This window comes from Balaenoptera ricei, chromosome 15 (genome assembly GCF_028023285.1).
Source record: "Balaenoptera ricei isolate mBalRic1 chromosome 15, mBalRic1.hap2, whole genome shotgun sequence".
NCBI classification, from domain to species: Eukaryota; Metazoa; Chordata; class Mammalia; order Artiodactyla; family Balaenopteridae; genus Balaenoptera; species Balaenoptera ricei.
In genome coordinates, this window is record NC_082653.1 from 66,633,917 (window position 1) to 66,658,394 (window position 24,478).

A 24,478-nucleotide genomic window follows, 5' to 3' on the forward strand; every position below is an offset into this window, starting at 1 on the left:
AGAGATCCACGGACAGTGAGAGGTGGAAGGGCTAGACCTCATGTCCAGGGAGGAGAAATGATCAAAATCACACCATGGAACTCAGACTAAAGCCCAAGACTCTGCTCTACAAGCTGATATGTGCCATGCTCACCCTAGGGCTGACCACAAGCTTCTCTCCAACCTCAGAGTCTCCCTGAAGCCCAGAATTCATGACGATGCTCTCTCTCCTCTTTGGTGACAGGCAGGAGGCAACATGAGGCTATGGCTAAGAGGACTGGTCCTCCAGGCTCTGAGAAATGCCTGGGGCATCTGTGCGTCTCATGGGCAGCTGCCGCCTCTATCTGTCTCTCAGAAGATTGTGGCCACCTGGGAAGTCATCAGCCTGGGCAGGCAGCCAGTGCCTGAGTACTTCAACTTTGCCCATGACGTGCTGGACGTGTGGAGTCAGCTGGAAAGGGTGAAGCTCACTGTGTCCCAGGGTCCATCTTGAGCATCAGATTCCATCCGCCCTTGGGCACCCCAGTGAGACTCAGGGCTACAAGACATGTGGACATTTTGACTTGGGAGTTTCTCAAGTCCTAAAATTTAAACTGTTAGCATTTAACCTTAGAAAAACAATTACGACCAAGTCTTCGAGCCTTAGACACCCTTGCCCAATCCCTAGTGTGTCTCACATTCCGGAGCCCAAATCACACAGGGAGAGAGTTACGCCCCTTTTGATTCCCTTCCGATCATTCTGAGCAAGTGAAGGAGAAAGTTTTGTATTACTACTAGTCTGTTTTTAGTATCTTCCTCACGTCGTGCACATCCCTTTTAAATAAGGAGAGAGCTTGGCTCAGACTCAAAGCTTTTCACAGATCACAGCAGATACATAGAATTGAATTCAGATGATCTCTACTTCTTTGGGTGTCTCTGTGCATTTGCTTCCTTCTTCATTTTCCCTTCCTTATGTGTCTGTTGTGCTTCTCTCTGACTTCTATGTTAAAGGTACTTTTTATTTGTAGTAGGAGAATGTAAACTTTATCTCAAAGAAATTTATTTACGTTAATTTTAAGAAGAGCTTGTTTAAAAAAAAGATGAGACAAGTACTACTGTGAGTAGATGTAATAACAGTCTACTGTTAGTGGATGTGGTAAAATTTATGGAGGTGGCGTGAGAATGACTGAGATGTAAAAGCAAGCTTTGCTGTCAAAGAGATGTGGTTCATCCGCTTGAAGTGTGACCTTGAGCAAATCCCTAGGCTCCTTGGATCTCAGTTTTCTAACCTATAAAAAGGGACCCATATGCCACTTGGAGCTGTGTGAATTAAATGAGAAATAAGAGATGGACTCAGGGTGCTCCTTTCCTGTCTCCAGAGTGTAAGCAGAGGGAGCCTACACTAGGCTCGTCCTTAGAAGACTTCTCCTAATGAAAAAAATCAAACAAGTAGGGTTAAGTCAGAAAAAATGATGGAATAAGGACTATGTAAAATTTTTTTCTCCATAATAGCAGCAACAAAAACCTTAGAAAAGTGGTCATAATCAACTTTTCAGAACTCTAGAAACTAGCCAAAGGCTGGAGTATCCAGGGAATATTTATTAAAGAAAAACTTGTTACGATTTTGGTGTATCTCAGTGAGCACGCCCCTGAGATACTACCTCATTATGTAAAAATAACATATCCTTCATGACTATTCTGACAAAAGTTTAAAACACATCTGATGTTTAACTTTCATGAACAAAGAACTGCCAGAAAATAATAGCCTCTACATTATGCATGCATTTAAAAGCTTACCTGAAGTCTGCCTTTTATAAAGGAATAGTATGAATAAGTTGAACTGCACTTTTAAAAACTTAATTACCATTAAGGCAGAAATTATAAAGTTGCAAAAAAATGACAATACATCCCAAAGTCATCTACATACTCAATGTAAGCTTTACAAAAATTCCAGTAGACTTCTTTGCAGAATAGACAGTCTTGCCCACAGAGTCACGTGGAAATGCAAGGGACCCATAATAACCAAAACAATCTTGAAAAAGGAACACAAAACTGGTGTATACACACTTTCTTATTTCAAAACCTACTACAAAGTTACAGTAGTCAAGACTGTGTGGAAAAAAAAAAAGACAATGTGGTACTGGCATAAAGATTGGAATGGATGAATGGGATAGACTTAAGAATCCAGAAATATACCCATAAATCTATGGTCAATCGGTTTTCAACAAAGGTGCCAAGAAAATTCAATGGGGGAAGAATTGTTCTTCCAATTAATGGTGCTGGCACAACTGGATATTCACATGCAAAAAATGAATGTGGTCCCTACCTCACACCACATACAAGAATTAACTCAAAAATGGATCAATGACCTAAATGAAGGAGCAAAAACTATAAAATTCTTAGAAGAAAATATAAGTGCATATCCTGAATTAGGTAATGGTTTCTAAAGCATAAGCAATGAAAGACAATCAATAAATCAAACTTCATGAAAATTTCTAGTATTTGTAGATCAAAGTGAAAAGATAACCCACAGAATGGGAGAAAATATTTGCAAATCACATATCTGATATACATATATAGATCATATATATGTACACACCTATATATATGTTGCACATATCTGCAATCTATAAAGAATTCAAACTCAACAATAAAAATATAAATAACCCAATTAAAATATTGGCTAAGAATTCAAATAGGCACTTCTCTAAAGAATATAAACAAATGGCCAATATACACATGGCAAAATGCTCAACACCTTTATTCATTAGGGGAATAAAATCCCAACCACAATGAGACACCACTTCACACAGAGTGACACAGTTAAAAACAAAAACAAACAAGTGTTAAATAAAAGAAATAAAATAAAACAAAACAAAAGAAAACAAACAAAAAGTGTTTGCTAAGAAAGGTTAGCAAAGATGTAGAGAAATTAGAACCCTCATACATTGCTGGTGGGAATGTAAAATGGTACAGATGCTGTGGAAAACAGTTCGGCAATTCCTCAAAAAGTTAAACGTAGAATTATCGTATGACCTAGCATTATGCTCCTAGGTGTATATCCAAGAGAATAGAAAACATATGTGCACACAAAAACTTATACACAAATGTTTATAGCAACATTATGGAAGTGGAAGCCACCCTAATGTCCATCAGCTGATGAATGGATAAACAAAATGTGGTCTATCCATACAGTGGAATATTACTCAGCCATTAAAAAGAATGTAACACTGACACATGCTACAACATGGATAAACCTTGAAAACATTATGCTAAGTGAAAGAAACCAGACACAAAAGGCCACATATTGTATAATTCCATTCATGTCCAATATCCAGAATAGGTAAATCCATACAGAAAGTAGATTAGTGGTTGCCAGGGCCTTGGTAAGGAGAGAATAGGGTGTGACTACTGATCTGTAAAATATTTCTTTTTAGGATGATGGAAAGGTTCTGGAGTTAGATGGTAGTGATGGTTACATAATTCTGTGAATATACCAGAAACCCTTGAACTATGTGCTTTAAAATGGTGAATTTTATGGTAGGAGAATTATATCTCAATGTAAAAAAGGCGAGGACACAACAGTGTGAATTTTAGTCTATCTTTTGCATTAAAAAGATGGTATGGAATATACGTAACGTTTGCCTAAAGAATATACGTAACGTTTGCCTAAAGAAACACTGGAAGGATTTGCAAGAAACTAATAATATTGGTTCCTCATTGAGACAGGCGAAATGGGAAGCAGGCGGATAGACACAACGGTGGAAGAAGACTTCTCAATGCATATCTTTTCATATTTTGATTTTTGAACCCTGTGAATTTAATAACTATTGTAAAAGTAAAATTAAATTTGAAAAACAACAGCAAGCACACAAAAATCCCCTCCAATGGTTTCTACTTCTTTTTTGCCAATACCGCTGCCTAGGCTGGGCACCGGCCCCCAATCCCTGCCTTCTGGTGGGTCAATGGCATGGGAGCAGAGGTCAAGGGGAGCCTTGAGGAGTTGGGGGAGCAGTCCAGGAAGGCAGCTAACGTGCTGGGGGGGCACGTGTGGCCTGCAGCCTGGAGACAGAATAATACTGGTGCTCTCTCAGCTCCCGGAGTGGCGGCTGGTCAGTGTGGCTTGTATGCAGACAGGTCAGTGAGCAGGGCTGAGACCCCCAGTTGGGGCTGACACAACCTGCCCGAGCTTTGGCAGCATCCACAAGGTTTGGGAGATGGAGGAAATTGAACCCCATGTGGCGTTTTGTTTACTTCCCCTTTGCCCAACAGTCACAAACTTGATTGTGCACAGGGGCCAGATAGCACTGTAATAGATTAAAACAGGCCAGTGTGAGGCAGTAGGGAGCGCTGAGGACTGCACTGAACTGGAGCTCACGTGCCTCATCCAGCAGGGACCACCACTCCTCCAAACTCCAAACGCATGTTTCCATGTGTGAATGAGGGCCAGTGTTTCCAGAACTTCTGATTTTTGTAATTAAAAAAACTTGGATTTTTACGGAAAAAAAACCTTCCGGTCTTTTAATGTTGACAAATAAATAGATTTTTTGAACGATTCCAAATGGATCAAACCAATCGTTTATTTTTTTGCGGTTGTGGTTTGGGAGCTGCCAGTGTGGGGAGAATAATGCAGTTATAGATGAGAGACCTTCATAACCAGTCTAAGTTAGTTTAGCAGCCCTGAAAGGTTTGTGTTCCCGCTGTCATGAACGTTGGGGTAGCGAGCCATCCATCTTGGGATGGTTCTTCCAGCAGAGGAGGAGAGGAGGCCAAAGGACACAGCCCGCGGAGCCCTGAGAGCCTCTGCTGGCCCTGTCTGGTACACTTGTTGAAAGGGCTGGAGTTTTTAGGCTGATTTTACAAAAACAAGACAACTACTTTCGGTAGAGTGCTGGTTTCTCCATCTCCTGGGAACTTTCCACCACTTAGAATGTTATCCACTCCCTTCCAGTCGTGTCCGTAGAACAATCTACCTGAAATTTGTTTTCACAAATAATGTTTGCAAAACAGAGGGGTACACACCCACATCAGAGAATTAACCTTTCTGTATGAACAAGCTTAATCCAACCATTTTGTTAATAGATTGTCTCTCCAAAAAGGAGGCAGAAGCATTCATTTATTTTTACATATTTTGCACAGTATATAAAAGTGAGCACCCTTAGTGTATCCAGCTCTGAGGAAAAGAAACAGACACACAGGGATTGGCTCTTTCCTCTGTCTTCTGTCCTCACTCAGTGGCTGGGCTGTGGCCGGATGACTGATTATTTTAGAATCTCTTTCTTCTCACCTGTGAAATGAGAATGTTGGACTCAGTGGAGTGCGGAGTGTTTACAGCCTGCATTCTGAGATACTGAAGTGGTTTTTCAAGTGTCATTAAAATCTGTCCCTGCTTTCTGCTTCCTTGTCGCTTCCCCTTGGGAGCAGATGAGCTCAGCTACCTCAGAGTGGCTTCGGTTGAAGTAATATGGGGTCCTGGAGCTCCCACTGCTATACCCACGCCCCTGTCCCAAGGGACCTACACCCAACACTAAGATTCATTGTAGCCTTTTGTTTGAAAGGCACGGAAAACCACTGAACTAGGTAATCTCTAGGGCAATATAATACAGTGCTCAAGATCATGGACTTTTAAGGTTACCCCTGCCTCAGTTCACAATTCCAGCTCTACAACATATTAGCTGTGTGATCTTGGGCAAGTTATTCATTTATTTAAGGCATAAAGGTCTAGGTCTTAGTTTTTTTGAATCTGCAAAGTGGGATTAATAATAGCATCTACTCTCCAGGATTGTAAGAATTAAATGAAATAATGCATGTAAAATTCTTAGCGCATGTAAATGCTCTGGAAATATTTTCTGAATTTCAATATTTTGTCATTAATAATGCTTTTTCCAGTTCAAGCATTCCAACTCTCTCCAGCCCCTTCTTGCTCCTATCTGGGGATATCTGGTCTGGACCTGTTCACAGGGGTCTTCCCTGTTGCCCAGGCAACATCCCCTCTCTGTGTGGTATCAGGGGCCGTCATGATTCCCGGCATCTCTCAGCTGACAGAGAAGGACCTCAAATTCTGGCTGCAGACACCCAGGGCTAAGTCCATTATCACCAGTGAATCCCTGGCTCCAAGGGTGGACGCCATTAGCGCCAGTGGCCCCTCCCTCCAAACCAAGCTGCTTGTGTCAGACAGCAGTGAGTCATTTAACCATTTTGAGCCTCAATTTCCTTATCTGCAAAGGGTTATAATGATAATACCTACCCTGTGAGGTGATTGTAGGGATTAGCGATAACTCAAGCTGGAGCTTCCAGCAGGTGCCTCACACGTGGTATTTACCAAATGTAGCCGGTATTGTTGTTATAGATATTACTGTGACTATGAGTGTTTTCACTATTAGCAGTACCCTCCTAGTATTTTTATATTTTACAGAGAGGCGTCCACAGAGCACAACTGTGCGAGGACCAGGAGTCAAGACCCACCGGCTGTCTACGTCATAAGCGGCACGACTGGGGCCCCCAGGATGGTTGAGCACGGCCAGGCCAACTATGGACTGAGTTTTGTGGCCAGTGGAAGGTACCAGGGGACAGCTCATCTAGTGGGTCCAAGGAACAGAATGTAGGTAGGTGAGATGGGGAATGTGGGTAAGGGTGAAAGTGGCAGGATTTGAAGTTAAGAGCTAACAAGGGGGTAAATCAGGTAAGGATCTGAAGGCTTTGGGCTTTACTCTAAGTGAGGTGAGAAGCCATTGGAGGTTTTTTGGGGTTTGTTTTGTTTTGTTTTGTTTTAATGGTATGTATGTAAACTATACATACTATTAAATGTACCATTTTAACCATTTAAGTGCATAGTTCAGTGTCATTAAGTACATTCACATTGTTGTGCAATTGTCCCCACCATCCATCTGCAGAACTTTTTCATCTTGCAATTCTGAAACTCTGTACCCATTATACAAAAACTCCCTATTGCCTCCTACCCACAGCCCTGACAACAGCCATTCTAGTTTCTGTCTTGATGAATTTGACTACTCTGGGAACCTCATAAAAGTAGAATTGTACAGTATTTTTCCTTTTGTGTCTGGCTTATTTTACGTAGCATAATGCCTTCAAGGTTCATCCATGTTGTAGCCTGTGTAAGAATTCCCTTCCTTTTCAGGACTGAATAATATTCCATTGTGTCTCTACCAATTTTGCTTATCCATTCATCCATTGATGGACACTTGGGTTGCTACCACCTTTTGACTCTTGTCAGTAATGTTACTATTGAACATGGGTGTACAAAGCACCTTGGAAGCTTCAAACATTCCTGACACTCAAGTTCCACATCAGTGAGAGCCAACTTTCTGAGAATGTGCGTCAGTTCCCCAGGTGATTCAAACGTGCAGCCGAGGTTTATAGAAACTCCATCTGCTGTATATACCAAGCCATCAATCAGCAACAATATTGGAAGGAGCAGATAAAAATCAGTCCATTTGTTTTTGAAATGCTGTATATGTATTTTGTGGTTTTTTTGTGATTACAACAGAAATAATCTTTCATGGTATTTTATTGAAAGTCATAGAAATCTACCTACAAAACAATGACAATAACAACATAGTAATTCCATCAAGCAGAGATAATGTGAAAATTTAAATGTATTTTCTTCTAATCACTTTTGTAGGTGAAAGTAAATCCTTGACTTTCCTGAAGAATTTATTCCTTATTCACTGAGTGCTTACTTCTTGCCACTAAGTATACAGCACTGGACAGGGAAGGTAAGACCCTTGTCCTCATAGAGCTTACATACAGGGCCTCTCTGGTCTGTGATCATTCCATTGAGAGAGTCAAGTTGTAAAGTTATTTGCTAAAAAGAACCTTTGTTTTCTTCAACTTTTTCTTTTCATCACTAGCACCAGCTGTTAGTTTTCTTTCTGGGTCATTTTTAACTAAGAAAAAAATATTAAATCTCTTCATGAGAATCATGGAACATTGAAAATTAATAGAGATTGTCAGGCCACAGTTGCTCTGTGCTGAGTGGTCAGTAGGACTGACCAGGTAAGCTCATCCCCCCTCATTAGCATATACATTCCATATAGCTGAGATTGCACACGTCAATTAAAGTAATGTGCCTATTTCAATTTTATACCCAGTATAAGGAATCTACTTATTTTCCTATGGAAACAAACTGTCAAATGCACAGATGTTCATTACAGTGTTGTTTATAACAGATGAAAAAGGTGGAGGTACTCTCTGAATTTCTAACAGTGGGAAATTAGTTATATAAATAATATTACAGTATTGTATATTTAAAAAAAAGAAGAAGAGAGAGAAAGAAAAAGACGAAAAAGAAAAGAAAAGGAAAGGGAAAGGACTAAAAAGAAAAAGAATCCAAATTTCTAATAACATGAAAGTGTTTAAATAAATAATATTACAGCCACACAGGGTAATATTATGCAAATATTTTATATTTCATTACATTTTTTTACTCTTGTGAGGAGATGTTCATGACTGTTCATGATTGTTAACTGTAGTAAAATTGGATTGTAGAAATACATGTATAGAATATTTTGTATTCACACAAATGCGTATATGCATAAAATCACAGATAAGCCATGAAAAGGTCCCATACACAGATCAAATTTTTAGCCTTGATTATCTGAGTAGTGAGACTGATCTTTTGTCATCCTTCATCTTTAGTTTCTATTTATGCTATAAGAGATATATAATTGTATAATACAGAAATGATAAATTTTTTAAATGAAATCTATGCAAGCAAAGGGTCCTCAGGTATAGTTTCATATATAATTGGCACCACACCACAACTTTGTACTATGCACATTTTAACATTAAGTTATGTCATGCGTCTTTTTTGTGGCACTTAAGTATTTTGGGAAAAATTCATTTTCTACGGCTGCTTAGAGCTCCCCCAATTTGAGGGTGAATATGGTTATTAAGCTTTGTGTAGCACATTCCCTTCTGAGGGCCTTGGCTCTGCTGGGGGCACTTTGAATACATCTCCCAGTGCCCAGCCTGACAACAAGCGTCATTACCCTGAGAAAGATAGAGCCTTATCCACAAAAACATTATCATAAGTCTCAATATCTAGTAGAGCAAGTCTCTCCTTACTCAACTTCTTTAGAAACATTTTACCTATTCTTGGTCCTCTGTTCTTTCATATACACTTTAGAATCAATTTGTCAAGTTCTGTGGAACTGTTAGCATTTTAGTTCGAGATGCATTGTTTATAGATCAATTTGGGGAGAATTAACATCTTTATGATATTAAGTGTATCTTTTCACTTATGTATATCTTCTTTAATGTTCTGTAGAATTTTACATTTTCTATGTATGCTTCTTACAGATTTTGTGTTACATTTATTTTTAGGTATTCACAGCTTAGCTTTTTTCTTTATTTCTCAGAATGCATTTTTAAAATTAAAGTATAATTTACATGCAATGAAATGCTCTTATGTTAAATGTACAGGTCAATGACTTTTGACAAATGTATATACCTGTGTAACCATCACCACATCAAGTTATAGAACATTTTTTATCACCCCAAAAAGTTCCCTTGTGCCCCTCTGCAGTCAATCCCTAGGCCTCAGGCAATTGCTAAATTATTTGTTGTCACTGAAGATTAATTTTGCCTTTTGTTAAAAAAAGAACTTCATGTAAATGGAATCAAAGTATTCATTTGTTTGTGTCTGCTTTCTTTTACTCAGTGTAACGTTCTTGAGATTCATGTGTGTTGCTGCCTGTGCCAGTAATTTGTTTCTTTTTCTTACTGAGCAGTAGCTTTACTTTAAAGCTTTGAGAAGCAGAGTTTTGTGTTGCATCTCTCTCCCCTACCCTTGCTCTTGGCCAGACACTCCCTTTCTATCTTCAGTGATTGCTGAGCCCAAAGAGTATCAGTGTGCTCTTTTATCCTAAGAAACAGAGCCAGTAGCCATGTGCCCACCCCCCTGCATGCAAGTATGCTGCCTAGATCCTTCTACGGGTGGCAGTGAGCGGCTATCCTTAATCATTTCCTGGCAGCTTCCTTCCAGTTAAAAGAGGGAAAACCCACAGATTCATGGCTCCCTGTCCAGTGGGGACTTCTAGCCACTGGACTTCCTGTTGAGTGGTCCCCAGCCTTCCACGTGGGGCTGCTCAGGCCATGTGTCCTGAGTGACTGTGCCCAGATGGCCCTTCATGGACTCACTGTGTCTTTCAGGGCAATTCTGAGAAGACAGCAACATCAGAGCGAGGGGACTTCTACATCACAGGGGACTGAGCCCACATGGACAAGGATGGCTACTTTTGGTTCATGGGAAGGAATAATGATGTGATCAATTCCTCAAGGTCAAGTTGTCTGCTCTTTCCTTCTCCTTTTGAAGCTTCATGGGAGAGGGGAGGACACTTGGAAGAGTTTGTTTTTCTCTTCCAGCTACCGGATTGGGCCCGTTGAAGTGGGGAGTGCACTTGCTGAGCACCCAGCCGTCCTGGAGTCTGCTGTGGTCAGCAAGCAGCCTGGACCCCATCAGAGGGGAGGTAACTAGTCCAATCAAGAGCATTACTTCCTGGTTCTTTGCCTATTAGCACCCAGCAGAGTAAGCTGGAAGGCCCAGATTCCCCCATATCTCACCCCATCCAGGTACTGCAAAGTCTGAAATGCCACCATCAGACAGACACACATTCCTTTTGGTTAAGCATTGCCCTCATGTCTTTAGAGATACAAATATGCTCTAGAGGGACACCATGGGAAGATATCAACACTTTTGGTGTCAAGTTGACATGGAACTGTGTCCAAAAGGGGATATTAGGTGGGAGATGTTAGTGGCAGGTGCTGGCTTTGTCATCCATCCTGTCCAATAAAATGTCCTTTTCCATTTGCAGATAAAGATATAGTGAGCACACCAAACATGGTTGCTGATGGCTCTAACCTGGGAGGGATAACTGACTTGAGGGATGACAAAATAAGTATCTAAAGTGACCTTGATATGTCAGAAACATGGACCAAATTTAATAAGATGGCTTTTCTCAGGAGAAATGCAGATTCCTTCCCGTGTGTCCCAGAAGAACAGACAGTATGAGAGAAATAAGCTCATAGGCAGACCTATGAACTTTTCACTGTCTGTAAATCCAACATAATCCTAAAGTGTAACGTAGTTACCTTATGAAAGTTAGTGCAAGATCAAGCTGCATTTTCAGAAGCCTCAGGGCAGAGGAGCGATTTGCAAAGTCTGGGCCCTGGACTGCTCACAGTTGCGTCTTCTGGGATTTTTGTTTAAAATATAGAGTTCTAGACCTAAAGTGAGACTTGCTGAATCAAAGTGACTGGGAATGCAGCCTTAAGGAATCTTCATTTTGACCAGAAGCCCCTAGTCAAGTGATTCCGACGCCCACTAAATTTGAGGCCACTAATATAGAGTGAGCGAGGTGAGAATCCCATCTATGGGGTAGAGAAATTGTGCCTGGAAAAGTATGCCTAGCCCTGAATGCCTCACAGTAACTGGGGCTATGACAAATGGCTGTGTGCTGAACTTTAAGCCAAGTATAATGCTCAGAACAGAGCCTGGCACATAGAAAGTGTTCGATAAATGCTTGGTAGTTTTCGCAGTAAGAGAAAGCCCTTCCTAAACACCAGATCTATCTGAACATGAAATGGTAGTGAGACGCCCACCACTGGGAAGTATGCAAAGACAGTGAACCACCACTTAGGGTGTTGTTGACAGAGTTGTATGCTGGCCTTTGAACTCTTCCATTCCTGTCAGAAACCATGTTCTGTTGTACCTGAGGTTGGGACTATTTCTCTTCCTTGGCAGGAGGCAACCTGCAAGAAAGATGTGGGCAGAGAGAGCCAAGGTGCAGAACGTCCCTCAGGATGCCCGAAACAGCTGTGCAGCAAAATGCTTGCCGATTGCAAACACTCATACATGCAGTCTCAGAAAGACCCACCTCCCCTTGCAAGTGGTACACGTTTTCCCCCAACCCTGCCTGTCCAAACCTGTACCTAGCTGCCTTCTTAGTCAGGAAAACCTATAAGTAATGAACCCTAAGGAGTTTGTGAATCTCCTGTCTCCAAAGTATTGGCATCTTAAGGGAAGCATGTTGGCTTCTAACAGTGTCATTTCAGGTATGGGGAATAGTTTGGAAAATAGGATTCTAAGATCACTCCATAAAAACCATAACTCCTAATAGTTGATCCTGGAAAGGCAGGCAACAGAAAAAACTTGGTATCCAATTTGCTGGCTGAGTCCAAGTCACTGGTAGAACTTTCATGTTGGGCTGGTGAATGTGAGCACTCATTCACAAGGCTAGGCTAAGGAGAAAAGAGTTGTAACATGAGGCCTTATTCTTTGTTTTTTGTTTGTTTTTGTTTTTCCCAACAGGTGGTAAAGGCATTTATAGTCCTTTCTCCAGCCTAATCCTCACATGATCCAGAGAAACTAACCCAGGAGCTCCAGGAGCACGTGAAAAGGGTGACTGCTCTGTACAAGTACCCCAGGAAAGGTAAACATCTGCGGGTTCGAGGACTTAATAAGCTGGGAAATCAAATGGGCACGTGCTCCCTGGGCTCCCACTCAGGGTCAAGCACTGGGAGGTTGAAGGTACGAATAACCCTGGCTGCTGCTTCAGCCCTGTCTCCCTGCTTCTTCACTGGGCCTTCCCCATAGCACACTGTGTTCCCACTCTAAGAACTGACATAAAGGAGATTCAGTGGGTGGTACTGAAACACTGTTGGAAAGAGCATGTGCTCCAGGCTAGCTGTTTTCATTGTTGCCGTTTGGAGAAAACCATGAATCATGGAGGCTTTCCAGAAACGTCAAAAGGCTTTCTGTAAAATGATAATTTCAAAGTGTTTCTGTTTTATGGTCACTAGATGGCCTCTGTTTCAGAACTGCCGAAGACGGTTTCTGGCAAGATCCAAAGGAGTAAATTGAGAAGACAAGAGTGGGGAGATAAGAGGCAGCCCCCAAAAGGCCCCATAGACCTCTGAAGCTTCTAAAAGGAATTGGTGGGATCACTGGTTAGTCCCCACTTGGAGCATCATCCCTTCAACCCTACAGACATCAAAGGCTTTCAGTTTCCAAATGAGCATCTCCAGAATCATTGGATGACCCTGGAAGAGAGCAGAGAACATCTGCTCTCTTCTGAACCCAGAGTTCCGAGCCACTGCCTGGTCTAGCAAGTGTTTGGTGGCTTGACTTCCCCGGCTATTTGGAGACATCCTCAGCAGCTGGCCACTGGTCTTACTTCCTAAGAGCTTTCAGCTGGTCCTCCAAAGGACAGGTCACCAGAGTATCAGGGCGCTTGTGATCTCACTGCCATTGGAAGTGTAACCACTTGGCCCTTTTGATAAAGCTATTTGGTAATCATATCTGGGGCCATAGAAACTGGTCATACCTTTTAATTCAGAAACTCCGTCTTTGGGAATCACTACAAAAGAAAGTATTCAAAAGATGTTTCCTGTAGCATTGTTTAAAACAGTGAAAAAAAATGGAAAAAAAAATTAATGCCTAACTAATAGGGCAATGACTAACTAAATTGTGGTAGGTTAACTCAATAACATATTATGTGGTCATTAAAAACACGTGTTGGGGAAAACTTGAGCTAAATTAATTTTAAATCAGAAAAAAAATAATATATGTATAGTGGAGAACCACAACTTGGAAATGCAAAGGAAAATCTACAGATGGAAAAAAGACTGGAGGGAGATACACTAAAACGTTAATAGTAATTTTCCTGAGTATTGAAAATAATGAACGATAGATTTTTCCTTTCCTCTACATTTCTCTATTTTCCAAATTTTCTCAGTAAGTATATTTAACTCTTTTAATGAAAAAATTATTTTAAAGAAATAATCACCCAATACCGTACTCTGACTCATGTCTTGTCCTTCCTCCACATACCAACACATCAACTCCAAATGCTAGTGTGTTATGTCTCACCCAGGAAAGATACAGGGACCTGAAGCCATGTCTCAGAAGCCCAGAAACAGAGAGGAGTGACTCTGGGCAGCTGAGACCAGCCGTGCAGAAAAGAAGCAGATGGAAACTGAACCTACTGCTGCTTATCCGACTCTTAGCACTTCCGTTCACTCATCGACCAATATTTATTGAGTGTCTACTCCGTCCCGGGCTCGGGGAACACAGTGATAAGCAAAGCCAACAGTCCTTTCCTGTATTAGTCTGCTCAGGCTGCCATAACAAAGTACCACAGACTGGGCAGCTTTAATGAAAGAGACTTATTCCCTCAGTTCTTGAGACTGTAAATCCCAGATCAAGGGCGTTGGCGGTGTTGGTTTCATTCTGAGGCCTCTCTCTTTGGTTTGTAGATGGCTATCTTCTCCTGGGTGTTCACATAGCCCCTTCTCTGTGCATGTCTGTGTCCTAATCTCCTCTTCTTATAAAAACACCAGTCGTATTAGATTAGGACCCACCCTTATGACCTCATTTTAACTTAATCATCTCTCTAGGCCCCGTCTGTGAATGTAGCTACATTCAGAGGTACTGGGGGTTAGGACCTCAACATATAAATTTTGACGGGACATAATTTGGCCCATGACAATACCCTTAAGGAGTTTACAGTCTCATGGGGAGGTTGATATTATTCATCAAAGGATAAGGCAAATAAGGCACAACTGTGATAAATGTCATGAAGCAAAGAGTACAGTTAAAACACAGATGAGGGGACTGACTGAGACTGAGGGGGACTCAGGGTATCAGAGGAGACTTCCATAAGGAAGTCCCCAGTAAGCTGGTATCAAAGGAAAAGTGGAAGTAAACTAAGTAAGGAAAGTGGGGATGAGCTTTCTGAACAAAGGATACAGCATGTGCAAAGGCCTTGGGGTGGGAAAGACAGGTTTTGTGTTTCTAAAAACAGCTCACAGCACAATTCTAAATTTTTTAACTCTCAACTGTCCTGTTGGACAGGTACCGATAACACCCTCGTTTTATAGATATGCTGACTGAAATAAAAATGCACGTGAAAGCTGTGAGTTCCAGTTTTTTGTTTGTTTGTTTTTTGAAAATAATTAATTAATTTATTTATTTTTGGCTGCATTGGGTCTTCATTGCTGCGCGCGTGGGCTTTCTCTAGTTGCTGCGAGCGGGGACTACTCTTCGTTGCAGTGCACTGGCTTCTCACTGTGGTGGCTTCTCTTGTTGTGGAGCACTGGCTCTAGGCACATGGGCTTCAGTAGTTGTGGCGCATGGGCTCAGTAGTTGTGGCTCGCGGGCTTAGTTGCTCCGCGACATGTGGGATCTTCCCAGATCAGGGCTCGAACCCGTGTCCCCTTCATTGGCAGACGGATTCTTAACCAATGTGCCCCCAGGGAAGCCCCTGAGTTCCAGTTTTATTTGGGAACTTAACTGAGGCTATAGCTGAGGGGACAGTCTCTCAGATTGCTCAGAGGAACTGCTCAGAAGAGGTTGGGGAGGCCAGTATGTGTGTGATTTTGGCGAAGGGGTGTGTGCACGCCAGCGCATATCTCGACAGAAGATTGCTGCTAGTCACGAGGAACAGATATCCCAGTTAATGATTTTAGTGCTTTTCTAAGTATGGGAAGATGCAAGGATCTGGGTTCATAAGAATTTCTCCCGAAATATATCTAACTATCTAAGGGCCTGTTGGCTGTTAATACCTCTTCCTGATCTTTGCTCTGAATTCCTTTCAGTGTGTACTATAGGTCAGCAACTGCAGTGGCTAATGACTTGATTCTTGTAGAACTGGATGGTGGGCAACGTGCTTTATTTTACAGATAGAACAGAGAGGTTAAGCAATTTGCTGAAGTTCACACAGCCAGTATCTCACAGAGACAGAATTAAAAGCCAGGTGGTCCAGCTCCACCATCCACACGTGCGTCACTTTTCACGACCTATTCAGGATGGCGCGGTTTAGGAATTTTGTTTTTCTCCTGTGAGCGCAAGGGAGCCACTGAAGGTTTATGGCAGAGAAATGTACCTCCTAAAATTTCACTAGTCCTTAAAAAGAAAAAAAAAAACTTGTCAAAGTGATTTACTTGTTCTTTATGTCTTTTGTCTTTATGGCATTCCTAGACTGGGCAAATTCGCTTTATTACAAAGGTGGAAATTCAGAGGACTTTGGTGATTTGCACAATACCTAACAGGAGGGGGCACCAGAGGCAAGGAGAACATGCAGGTCCAGCTCAACATCACCAGTGCTCTTGAGCCGAGGCTGTCTTGTGTTGGGTGCCGCTGGAGTTCCTAATGAGTCTCCAAAATGTCAGTTCCCCGAAAGCCAGGGGCTTGGATGGAAGTGACACCTGGGGAAGTGGCACCTACCATCTCTGTCATTGTGGTTACACTGCTTTCTTCTCTAAGCCTCAGCTTCCTTGCTTGCAGGGCTGATGTTCTCTGGACTCCCTCCCTGCCCTGGGCTGAACCAGCCTGTTTTCCAGCTATAATCAGAGCTCTCCACCAAGGGGCCTTTTTTCAGACTTCAATCAGAACGAGGCAAAGATAACAAAGCGGGGTGGGGGGAGGCCCAGTTTCTCTCCTGTTAGGACTCCCCTCCACACCCCGCAACACACCGGACTCCCCAGCCAACTCCGCCACAGTCACCTCAGCCCAGTTCTGCTCCAAAAAGTCAAAAGCAAAGCTCTCAGCTGCATTACCATAGGGAGCCCCCAGCACACCCAGACCCAGAAGTCACTGGTAGTGAGAGCAATGACAAGTGCTGTCACTTTATTGGCAATTTATTTCACACTGTGCTTTGTGCTACAAGCTCTGCTGAAATATTCACCTCAACCTTTACTCACTCCCATTCTACCATCAGGAATGTAGCTGTAGCCACGCACCATCTGTGCTGGAAATCAGCTCACCTTTCAAAGAAAATATCTAAACCCTAAGCAATATAATATGCATTGAAAGAGGACTCTGTAGTTCAGTTAACTTTTTTCTAATGCACATCAAAATAATCATGAACATGAAAACTGCTCATGTAAAATCACCTTGCAAAGCCCACTTTAGGGAAAACTGATCCGATCTAATTTTACTTATTATAAGAAGTAAGAAAGAAGAAAAGCACTATAATCTCCTAAGGAGAAAGCATTATAATCTCCTAAGGAGAAAGTATTATAAGCTCCTAAGGAGAAAGTATTATAATCTCCTAAGGAGAAAGTATTATAATCTCCTAAAGAGAAAGTATTGTAATCTCCTAAGAAGAAACTATTATAATCTCCGTTTAACAGATAAAGAGACTGAAGGCCAGTGGGGACTTGCATAGCAACTCCTCCCTGGGTCTCCACCCCTTTTTCTGTCAGGAGCTGGAGACCCTACCAAGACCCCTTCCAACCTTTCCGGTGGGAAAACAAGATTTCTAAATTCTTGTTAAACAACAAAATTCAACCAGGTACATTTGAAGATCTCATTGGCTTTATTCAATGGCTTATGAACAGGGCAGCATCTCGTCGAGCAATCTGGAGGGTTCTCCCAGGACTGCACAAAATAGAAGGTTTTTAAGGAAGAAGGGTGGGGCAAGGGAGCTATTAGCAAAAGAAAAGAAAGGATTATTTTTAGGCCAGGGCATCTTCTTTGGGTGGAGAAGGAAAGGCAAGGGCAAGGGTTTTATCATGCAGATGCCTCTTCTTCCTTTGGAGGGTAGAGGGGGCCCAGGGTATTACCTCATTGGCGCTACTAAGAAAATTCCAAACTGGTTGGTTAAGATTACATTTCTGGTGAAGGCTGAAACTGCAATTTGGTCAGGTATTAAATCTAAGTTCGGTATCATGGCTTTAACACAAGTGATACCATTTGGGGCCTGTGATTTTTCTCTTTAACAGTCTGCCCTCTTGGACTCTGCCCCTGTCCTCTTCCTACTGAACTTCCCGTTGTTCAACTTTGCCTCTTCCTGGCCTGAGGGCTCAACTTAGCCGCTCACGTGGCTTAGCTTTTAAAGTCATTCCTTTTGCAAAGCTCCCCTGGATCCCCACGTTAGGAACTTTTTGGGCATCCCAGGATACCCTACCTAACCCGATGGTGGCAGAAATGATGGAGACATTGAGTGGGCTGGGCTTGATGGGCTACTGTCAGAAAATAGCTCTATTTTTTACTCCTGTCACTAAAATTCAGTGCCACTATGTCTTCTCTCTCTTCCTCACCCAAAGGACTGTATATCCTCAGGCAGATCCCTTATCTTTTTATTTCTTCTCAAGCCTCATTTTCAGGTATTAAAATGTTTAGTCCAAACTAAATCAAAACTTAAATCCAGCTTAGAGCTGCTCCTCTTCCCCAGCCCTGCCTTACCCAAGGCATGTGTTGTGTTTTTTTCTACACTTTTTTCTACACGTCAGTCTGTGTTTTTCTTCATAGCCCTTATTTATTAATCCAGATATTTACTGAGCACCTACTCGGTGCTAGATACTTTACAGAGTTCTTGAACTAAATCAATGAACAAAACACGGCAAAGAGCTCTGTCTTCATGTAGCTTAGATTCTAAAGCAAAGAGACAGATAAAAAATAATGTGTAAGTAAATTCTATAATACGATAGAAAGCAGTGAGTATTAAGGAAAAAATAGTACTGTATAAATGTGGGGAGGGAGAACCAGTGGATGGAAATTTGAAGTATGTGGTCAAGGTAACAAAGAAGGTGACAAAAATCTTTGGCAAAGATTTGAAGGAGGAAGGGGGTTATCCACAGATACCAGAGAAAAGTAGTCTGAGAAGAAACAGCAAATGCAAAGGTCCTGAGGCAGAACGTGCCTTCAAGGAACAGGAGGTCAATGGGGCTCTTTCGCAGTGAGTGGTAAATGGACAGAACATAAAGCCAGAGGATGGGAGTGTGTATGAAGACCATGTGAGGCCTTGGATGGTGTGGTAAACACTTTGACATTTCTTTTGCATGAAATTGGGATTCACTGGTAGGTGCTGAGTAGAGATGTGACCTATCTGACCTCTGACCTATCCTTAACAGTATCTAAAATGAACTTAACAATTTTACATGTTATTAGCTGTCTCACCTCCGCACTGGGAGGGAGCTGTGTTGGTTACCTCTGTGTCCATCTGAGAGCAGCAGTCAATAAATATTTGTTGACTAATTGACAGGGACAGATATTTCCAGGGAAGACAGTGTTCCATGGCTTATCATGAGGAACTTGGCTCCAGAACGTCTAAACCAGATTATCGGGTGGGTCCTTTTGCCTCCATTTCTGGGAGGACAAATGACTTTTTCTTAGGTTCCCTTCCATTCGTGGGACCCTAACTACTGTTCCCGGATCAGGACCATCATTCTTCAAATCTGCTGCATCCACATGATCTGCAGGAAGGTTAATGACCCCAGGCCCCCTGCCCAGGCTGCTGTGTGAATTTAAGTCCAAAGACTCCCCTTCAAATCTCTCCCATTGTGATTTACTAAGTGCTTACTATGTGCTATGCATTTGGTTTATTTTTTAACTATTAAAACTTTTAAGTAAATAAAAATTCAACTTTGAATAAGTTTTAAAAACAAAAAGGACACTTTGACCTGTTTCAAAGTCAAACTAGCTCCCCTCTCCAGAAGCAGCTGAAGTTAGCAATTTCTGATACTAGAAGTGTTGTAAACATGTTCATGTGCTGGATGCTTGATGTGCATTATCAAGTTCAATCCTCACACGTCTAAGAGGTATTTTAGAATTATCCCCCATTTTCAGACGAGAAGACTGAGGCTTGAGGTGTGGCAAGGGTAACATAACTTCTTCAAGAGCACACAATTCAGTAATAGAGGAGGCCAAATTCAAATCTAGACAAACTTCAGGCCCCCGATACTTAACCATGAATCCTACTGTATAGTCATGAATGAAGAGATTGCCAGCCACTGGAGCTGAAGAACCAGAGGGTATTTGTACACAGAAGAGGGGGTGACTGGTACAGAAGAAAGCACAAATCCAATCTCAGGCAGAGAAGCATTTAAGGCACTCAGAGCAGCAGTGAGGAGGAATGGATGGGACAAGGTGAAATCCCTCCTCAACCCACGGAAGTAAATGAGGCAGAGGTGAGAGGCCTTGATGTCTCTGATAGACACCGAAGACGGAGTGGGGAGCCTTTAAAAGGAGAGAAGGCAACAGGAGAAATAGCTGACCATTTCAGGACTCTTGGTAGACCCAGAGAGAGCCTGAGATTCTCAGGAGACTCCAAGAACTGACAAGGAGGTAATTCTTATGTCTTGCCACCAAATTCCTTCAGAAAGCCTCATCTCCCTTTCCAAGCATTTTCAACTATTTATTAAACAGAGCTTTAGCAGGGACAGCAACTCAGGTGTCTTATTCTTCAAGATCTAGGTCTCCGCTCTAGGTATTCTCCTACTCTTTGTGGCAAATAGGTCAAAATAAAGGCAGTGACTGGAAAGAAGGGAAGGACTTGTACAGCTGTCCTCATGGTCTTGGTTCTCTGAAGCCTCTCTGTCAGTAGGTAGTGAGAGGGCACAGAGCAGTGACAGCAAGAGGGATTTAGGGCAGACATTGGGGAGAACTTCCTGGAAGAGAATTGAGTCTCATGACTGTGTGATTTTGAGACATTCAGAAATACCTTTGGCAGGGGTATTTAAGAAAGGATGGATACCTTTAGGACTGGAGGGGCTAGGTGGTGAAATTCTATGAATTTCTCCAGAAAGGGTCCGGAATTCTTCCCAGGACACAGCTGCTGCTCTACATAAACAGGTTTTTCAAGCGTATTATTTCTAGGGTTGCCCAGAGAAAAGCCAATTGCTTCGGGTATCCTCTCCAGATCTACCTCTTCTCTTCTCTCGCCAGACCCTGGACCCTGGCTTCTAGGATCTTTAAGCCCTTCTGGCTTCCCTAGATGTCCCCTAATGTGGGTCTCTGTCACTCGTGCCCTCAGCAGTTAGTCACTGCCAGGTAACCGGCACCCTCGTCTTGCCCTTGGCTTGTGAGCCTCCAACAGAGACATCTGTTTTCAGGGAGCCCCCATTCCTGCCTGTCATGGGGCTCTTTTAGCAGATGTATGGCTGGTGGCCAGCACATGGAAGGAATAACTCTCTAAGGCTGGGCACGGGGTGCAGGGGAGCAGGAGGGGAAGCACTGTGGCATCAGGGGTCCTTTCCCCATCTGCGAGGACACAGGAGCCAAGGTGGCCTGAGATACTTTTCCTCTGGTGGGTGTTCCTGGAACACAGTGTGTCTCAGCAGCTTAGAGCCCTCTGATTTCCAGCTCTAATCTTGGCGCCTGAGGATCCACTGTAAGTCAGCAACCCGCGCATGAGCCACCCTTCCAGAGGCTAGGATTCCAGGCCTGGGCCTGAGACTGATGTTCTGTGTGGCCTTAAGCAAGTTACTGTTCCACTCTGAGTTTTTATATTATCCACTCAATGATCTGGAAAGGGTTTTGTTTTTCTGACCCTGTGACTCAAAAAGAGCTGCGTAAGAGGTAACATTCACTGAGATGGCCAAGGGGGCAGGCGGAGTGGGATGCTTCACCGAGGGGGAGAAGATCAGGTGCTCAGCTCTGGGCAAAGCATGTTAGACATCTGAGGGGAGAGGTCAAGCTGGTTAGGGTGCAGGAGAGAGATCCAGGCTGGAGACACACGTACGGTCATCGGCAAGGCAGCGGGGGTTCAAGCTACGATACTGGATGAGATCATGTACGGAGTGAGTGTGAATAAAGGAAATGAGGAGGAATCATTAAAAGAGACTGAGAGTAAGAGGGAAATCAGGCGGAGGAAAGGGCTAAAGGAAGTGAGAGGACAGGATGTACATCAAGTCAATGTGAGCTCTGTTTCTCCCTTCCTGGTCGGAGCATGAGCCTGCTGTCAGTCTTGTACATAAATCTCCTTTTGGGCCCCTGGGTTGGAAGAACAGTTCCTGCTGGCCCCAAGGCTGTAGGGCTGTGCAATACATAAACACAGCTAGGAAGACTGATGTTACCCCAAGTTAGGCTTGGGGATTGTCCACAGTTAATGATTAGCTGTGCCTTCTTTGAAGGTTGCAGGGATCCTGGAGTTATCTGCTTGATTAGCTGTGCCCTCCTCCAAGGCTGCAGGAGTTCTGGCACTGTCTTCTCAGGAGGGAGTAGACCAAGAGATCTCCAGAGAGACCTCCTGAAAAGACTTGGCAGGTGAGCACATCGTTAGGAATGGGCAGAGGGAGTCGTGCCTCACGATGGCACTAACCAATCTTTAGAAGTCAGGGCTAGCAAGGAGAGTGACAGTCCACAGGGAAAAGCAGTCTGCCATCTCCAGGGGCTGAGGCAGGTCTTCCAGGTCTTAGTGAGGAGGCAGCAATGGGCAAAAGAAAAAGGAGTGTTTAGCACAGCAAAAGGGAGGGACTGGGGTGGCTGGGAGAAGGGCGGTCAAAGTGGGATGGGAGTTGGGTGGTGGTCAGGGAAGGAAGCCTCTCAGAGGAGGTGAGGCCAGAAGAATGAGAAAGAGCCAGCCACAGAGGAGAGAGAGATCAGCAGGTAGAAAGGCAATAAATATTCCTGCGTAGGAGCTGCTAAGGAAATCTTCATTCCTTATCCTTTTAGAAAATAGGAGAGGAATCCCAAGTGTCAGAGACCTTAAGCATTCTGACTGCTTCTGCCCAAACAACAGGGAATGGGAATCTGGCCAGTTGGTGGGACTCCTGGCTGGATTCCTTGAGTCAAAGGTCATTAGACTTAAATTCTGCAGCTCCCATCAGGGCGCACATGTTGGAACTCAGAGACCAGTAGCCTTTGAACTACTTTCCCTGGAACCAATGCAGAGATAGAATGATAATCACAACAGTTATAATTTCTAAAGTGATACTGTATGTTAGGTCCTGTGTGCTAAATGCATAGTATTCTCAGTGGAAGGAAATAGATGCTACTTGTATTAGTCAACGTTTGCTATAATAACAAGCATCCCGAACGTCTCAGGTGCTCATAACCACACATATTTTTCCCATGAGTCTGGGGATTACCTGTGGCTGTGCTGGGCTCAGCTCTGCTCCACGTGTGTTCTGGAACCCAGGCTGGAGGTAGGCCCATCTGGGACATGCTACTCTCATGGCAGAGGGCAGAAATGCAAGAGTCTCTGACCAGCCACACAATCACACCCACTCATATCTCACTGACCAAAGCATATCCTACGGACAAGCCAAAGTCAATGAGAGGCACAAATACACTCTTCTTCAGAATGCACTGGGCAAGTCATGTGAAAATGAATGAGGACATACATATAATTCTACCTCAGGGAGTTGTTGGTAACAACAATTCAGTCTACCACACCACTGTGTTTGAAGCACAAAAGGATTTATTACATGGAATTGGATGTTCACAAAATTGCCAGAGGTGTTAGAGAAATAGGATTTAGAGCAGGTGTTGTGCTTTTGGAGAATGGCACATCAGAAGGCGACTGAGATGGGTGCTGACTGCCAATTCACTCAAAACCACAACAAATTAATTTCTGGAAGAACCCTGTAAAGTTGAGATGAATCTCCTGAAGCAACTGATGACTATACAGAAAGACTCACCTCTGTTTTTTCTTTCCTTCACAGGTTTGAACGTGCATTGGCTGCAGAAACTCCAGGGGCTTTGCATCCTATGGGGAACTCAGATATCCAGTCGCACTGTCCACATTCATACCAGGCAACTGGCATCGCTGCCATGGGGCCACCAGGAAATTCCTGCCAAATTTAACTTTGCTAGTGATGTGATAAATCACTGGGCTGGCATGGAGAAGGTAATGGGGCAGAGAAGAGGCACAGAGTTGGAAAATTTGGCTGAGTTCACTAATTCATCCATTCATTCAATAAATATGTATTGAGCAATTATTATGTGTCAGGCACTGTGCTATGAACGAGATGTTTATCTTCCGCGGAGGCAGCATAGGGTAGAAGCAAGAGAACGTGGGCTTGGCAGAAAGAAGGGCCCAGGAGGCTCGTGGAGCAATCTGAGAATCCCCCCAGGTAGCTGATACACAGTTGGCCTGCAAATACTGCACATGCTCCGTTGTCACCTCCCACGGTGGAAAAAGGACTAGTGGGTTGGGGTCATAGAGGCGGTAGATTTGGGTTTAATAAAAGAAAATCAGCATTCTCTTATTAAACCAGCACCAGCCAAAGACTCAGTCAGTCTTCTCAGAAAGCTATGTGTCCTTGTCATTAGGGGTATGCAAGTAGGATGACTGCTAGGCAGGGATTGTCAAAAAGACTCCAACCTGAGACATCAGAGAAAGAGAGTGATGTGGGAATTCCTAAACCAGGAATGTGGTGAGGAAGCCATGCTCATCCCCCTTTGTCTCCTAGTGGGATAGTGGGCTCTGAGAGGGATGAGGGGAGTCCCAGAGTTACCTACCTACCAAGAGGCATTGGTAAGAAATAGGGACAAGGGGTGTTCAGCATCTGAGAATGGGCACTCTGCCTAGAGAAAAGACTGACTATTCACCCTGCCTTTCTTAGCCTCTCATTAAGATTCCATTTGAAGAATTATCTTTCTCCAGTAACCCTTTTCTGCCCCCAAGAGTTGTTTTATGACAGAAAGCTTATTGCCCCTGAACTATATATAGCAACATTCTCCCAAGGACAGCCCTTCCCCCTCCCTAAAGTACCATCCCCCTGCTCTATGCCATTGACCTCCTTTAGAGCCATGCAAGATGCTTCACGCTGA

General features: G+C 43.2%; 1 protein-coding gene across 1 annotated transcript; it reads left to right on the forward strand.

Moving 5' to 3' along the window:
• Positions 1–235: 235 nt before the first annotated feature.
• LOC132349883 (acyl-coenzyme A synthetase ACSM5, mitochondrial-like) lies at positions 236–23,643 on the forward strand. Its single transcript, XM_059898699.1, is given in 11 exon segments — positions 236–439; positions 3,884–3,997; positions 3,999–4,095; positions 5,968–6,191; positions 6,372–6,539; positions 10,132–10,259; positions 10,345–10,417; positions 10,419–10,448; positions 12,290–12,410; positions 21,835–21,967; positions 23,368–23,643. Coding segments are annotated over 11 exon segments (1,434 nt in total). The 3' UTR covers positions 23,510–23,643.
• Positions 23,644–24,478: the final 835 nt, after the last annotated feature.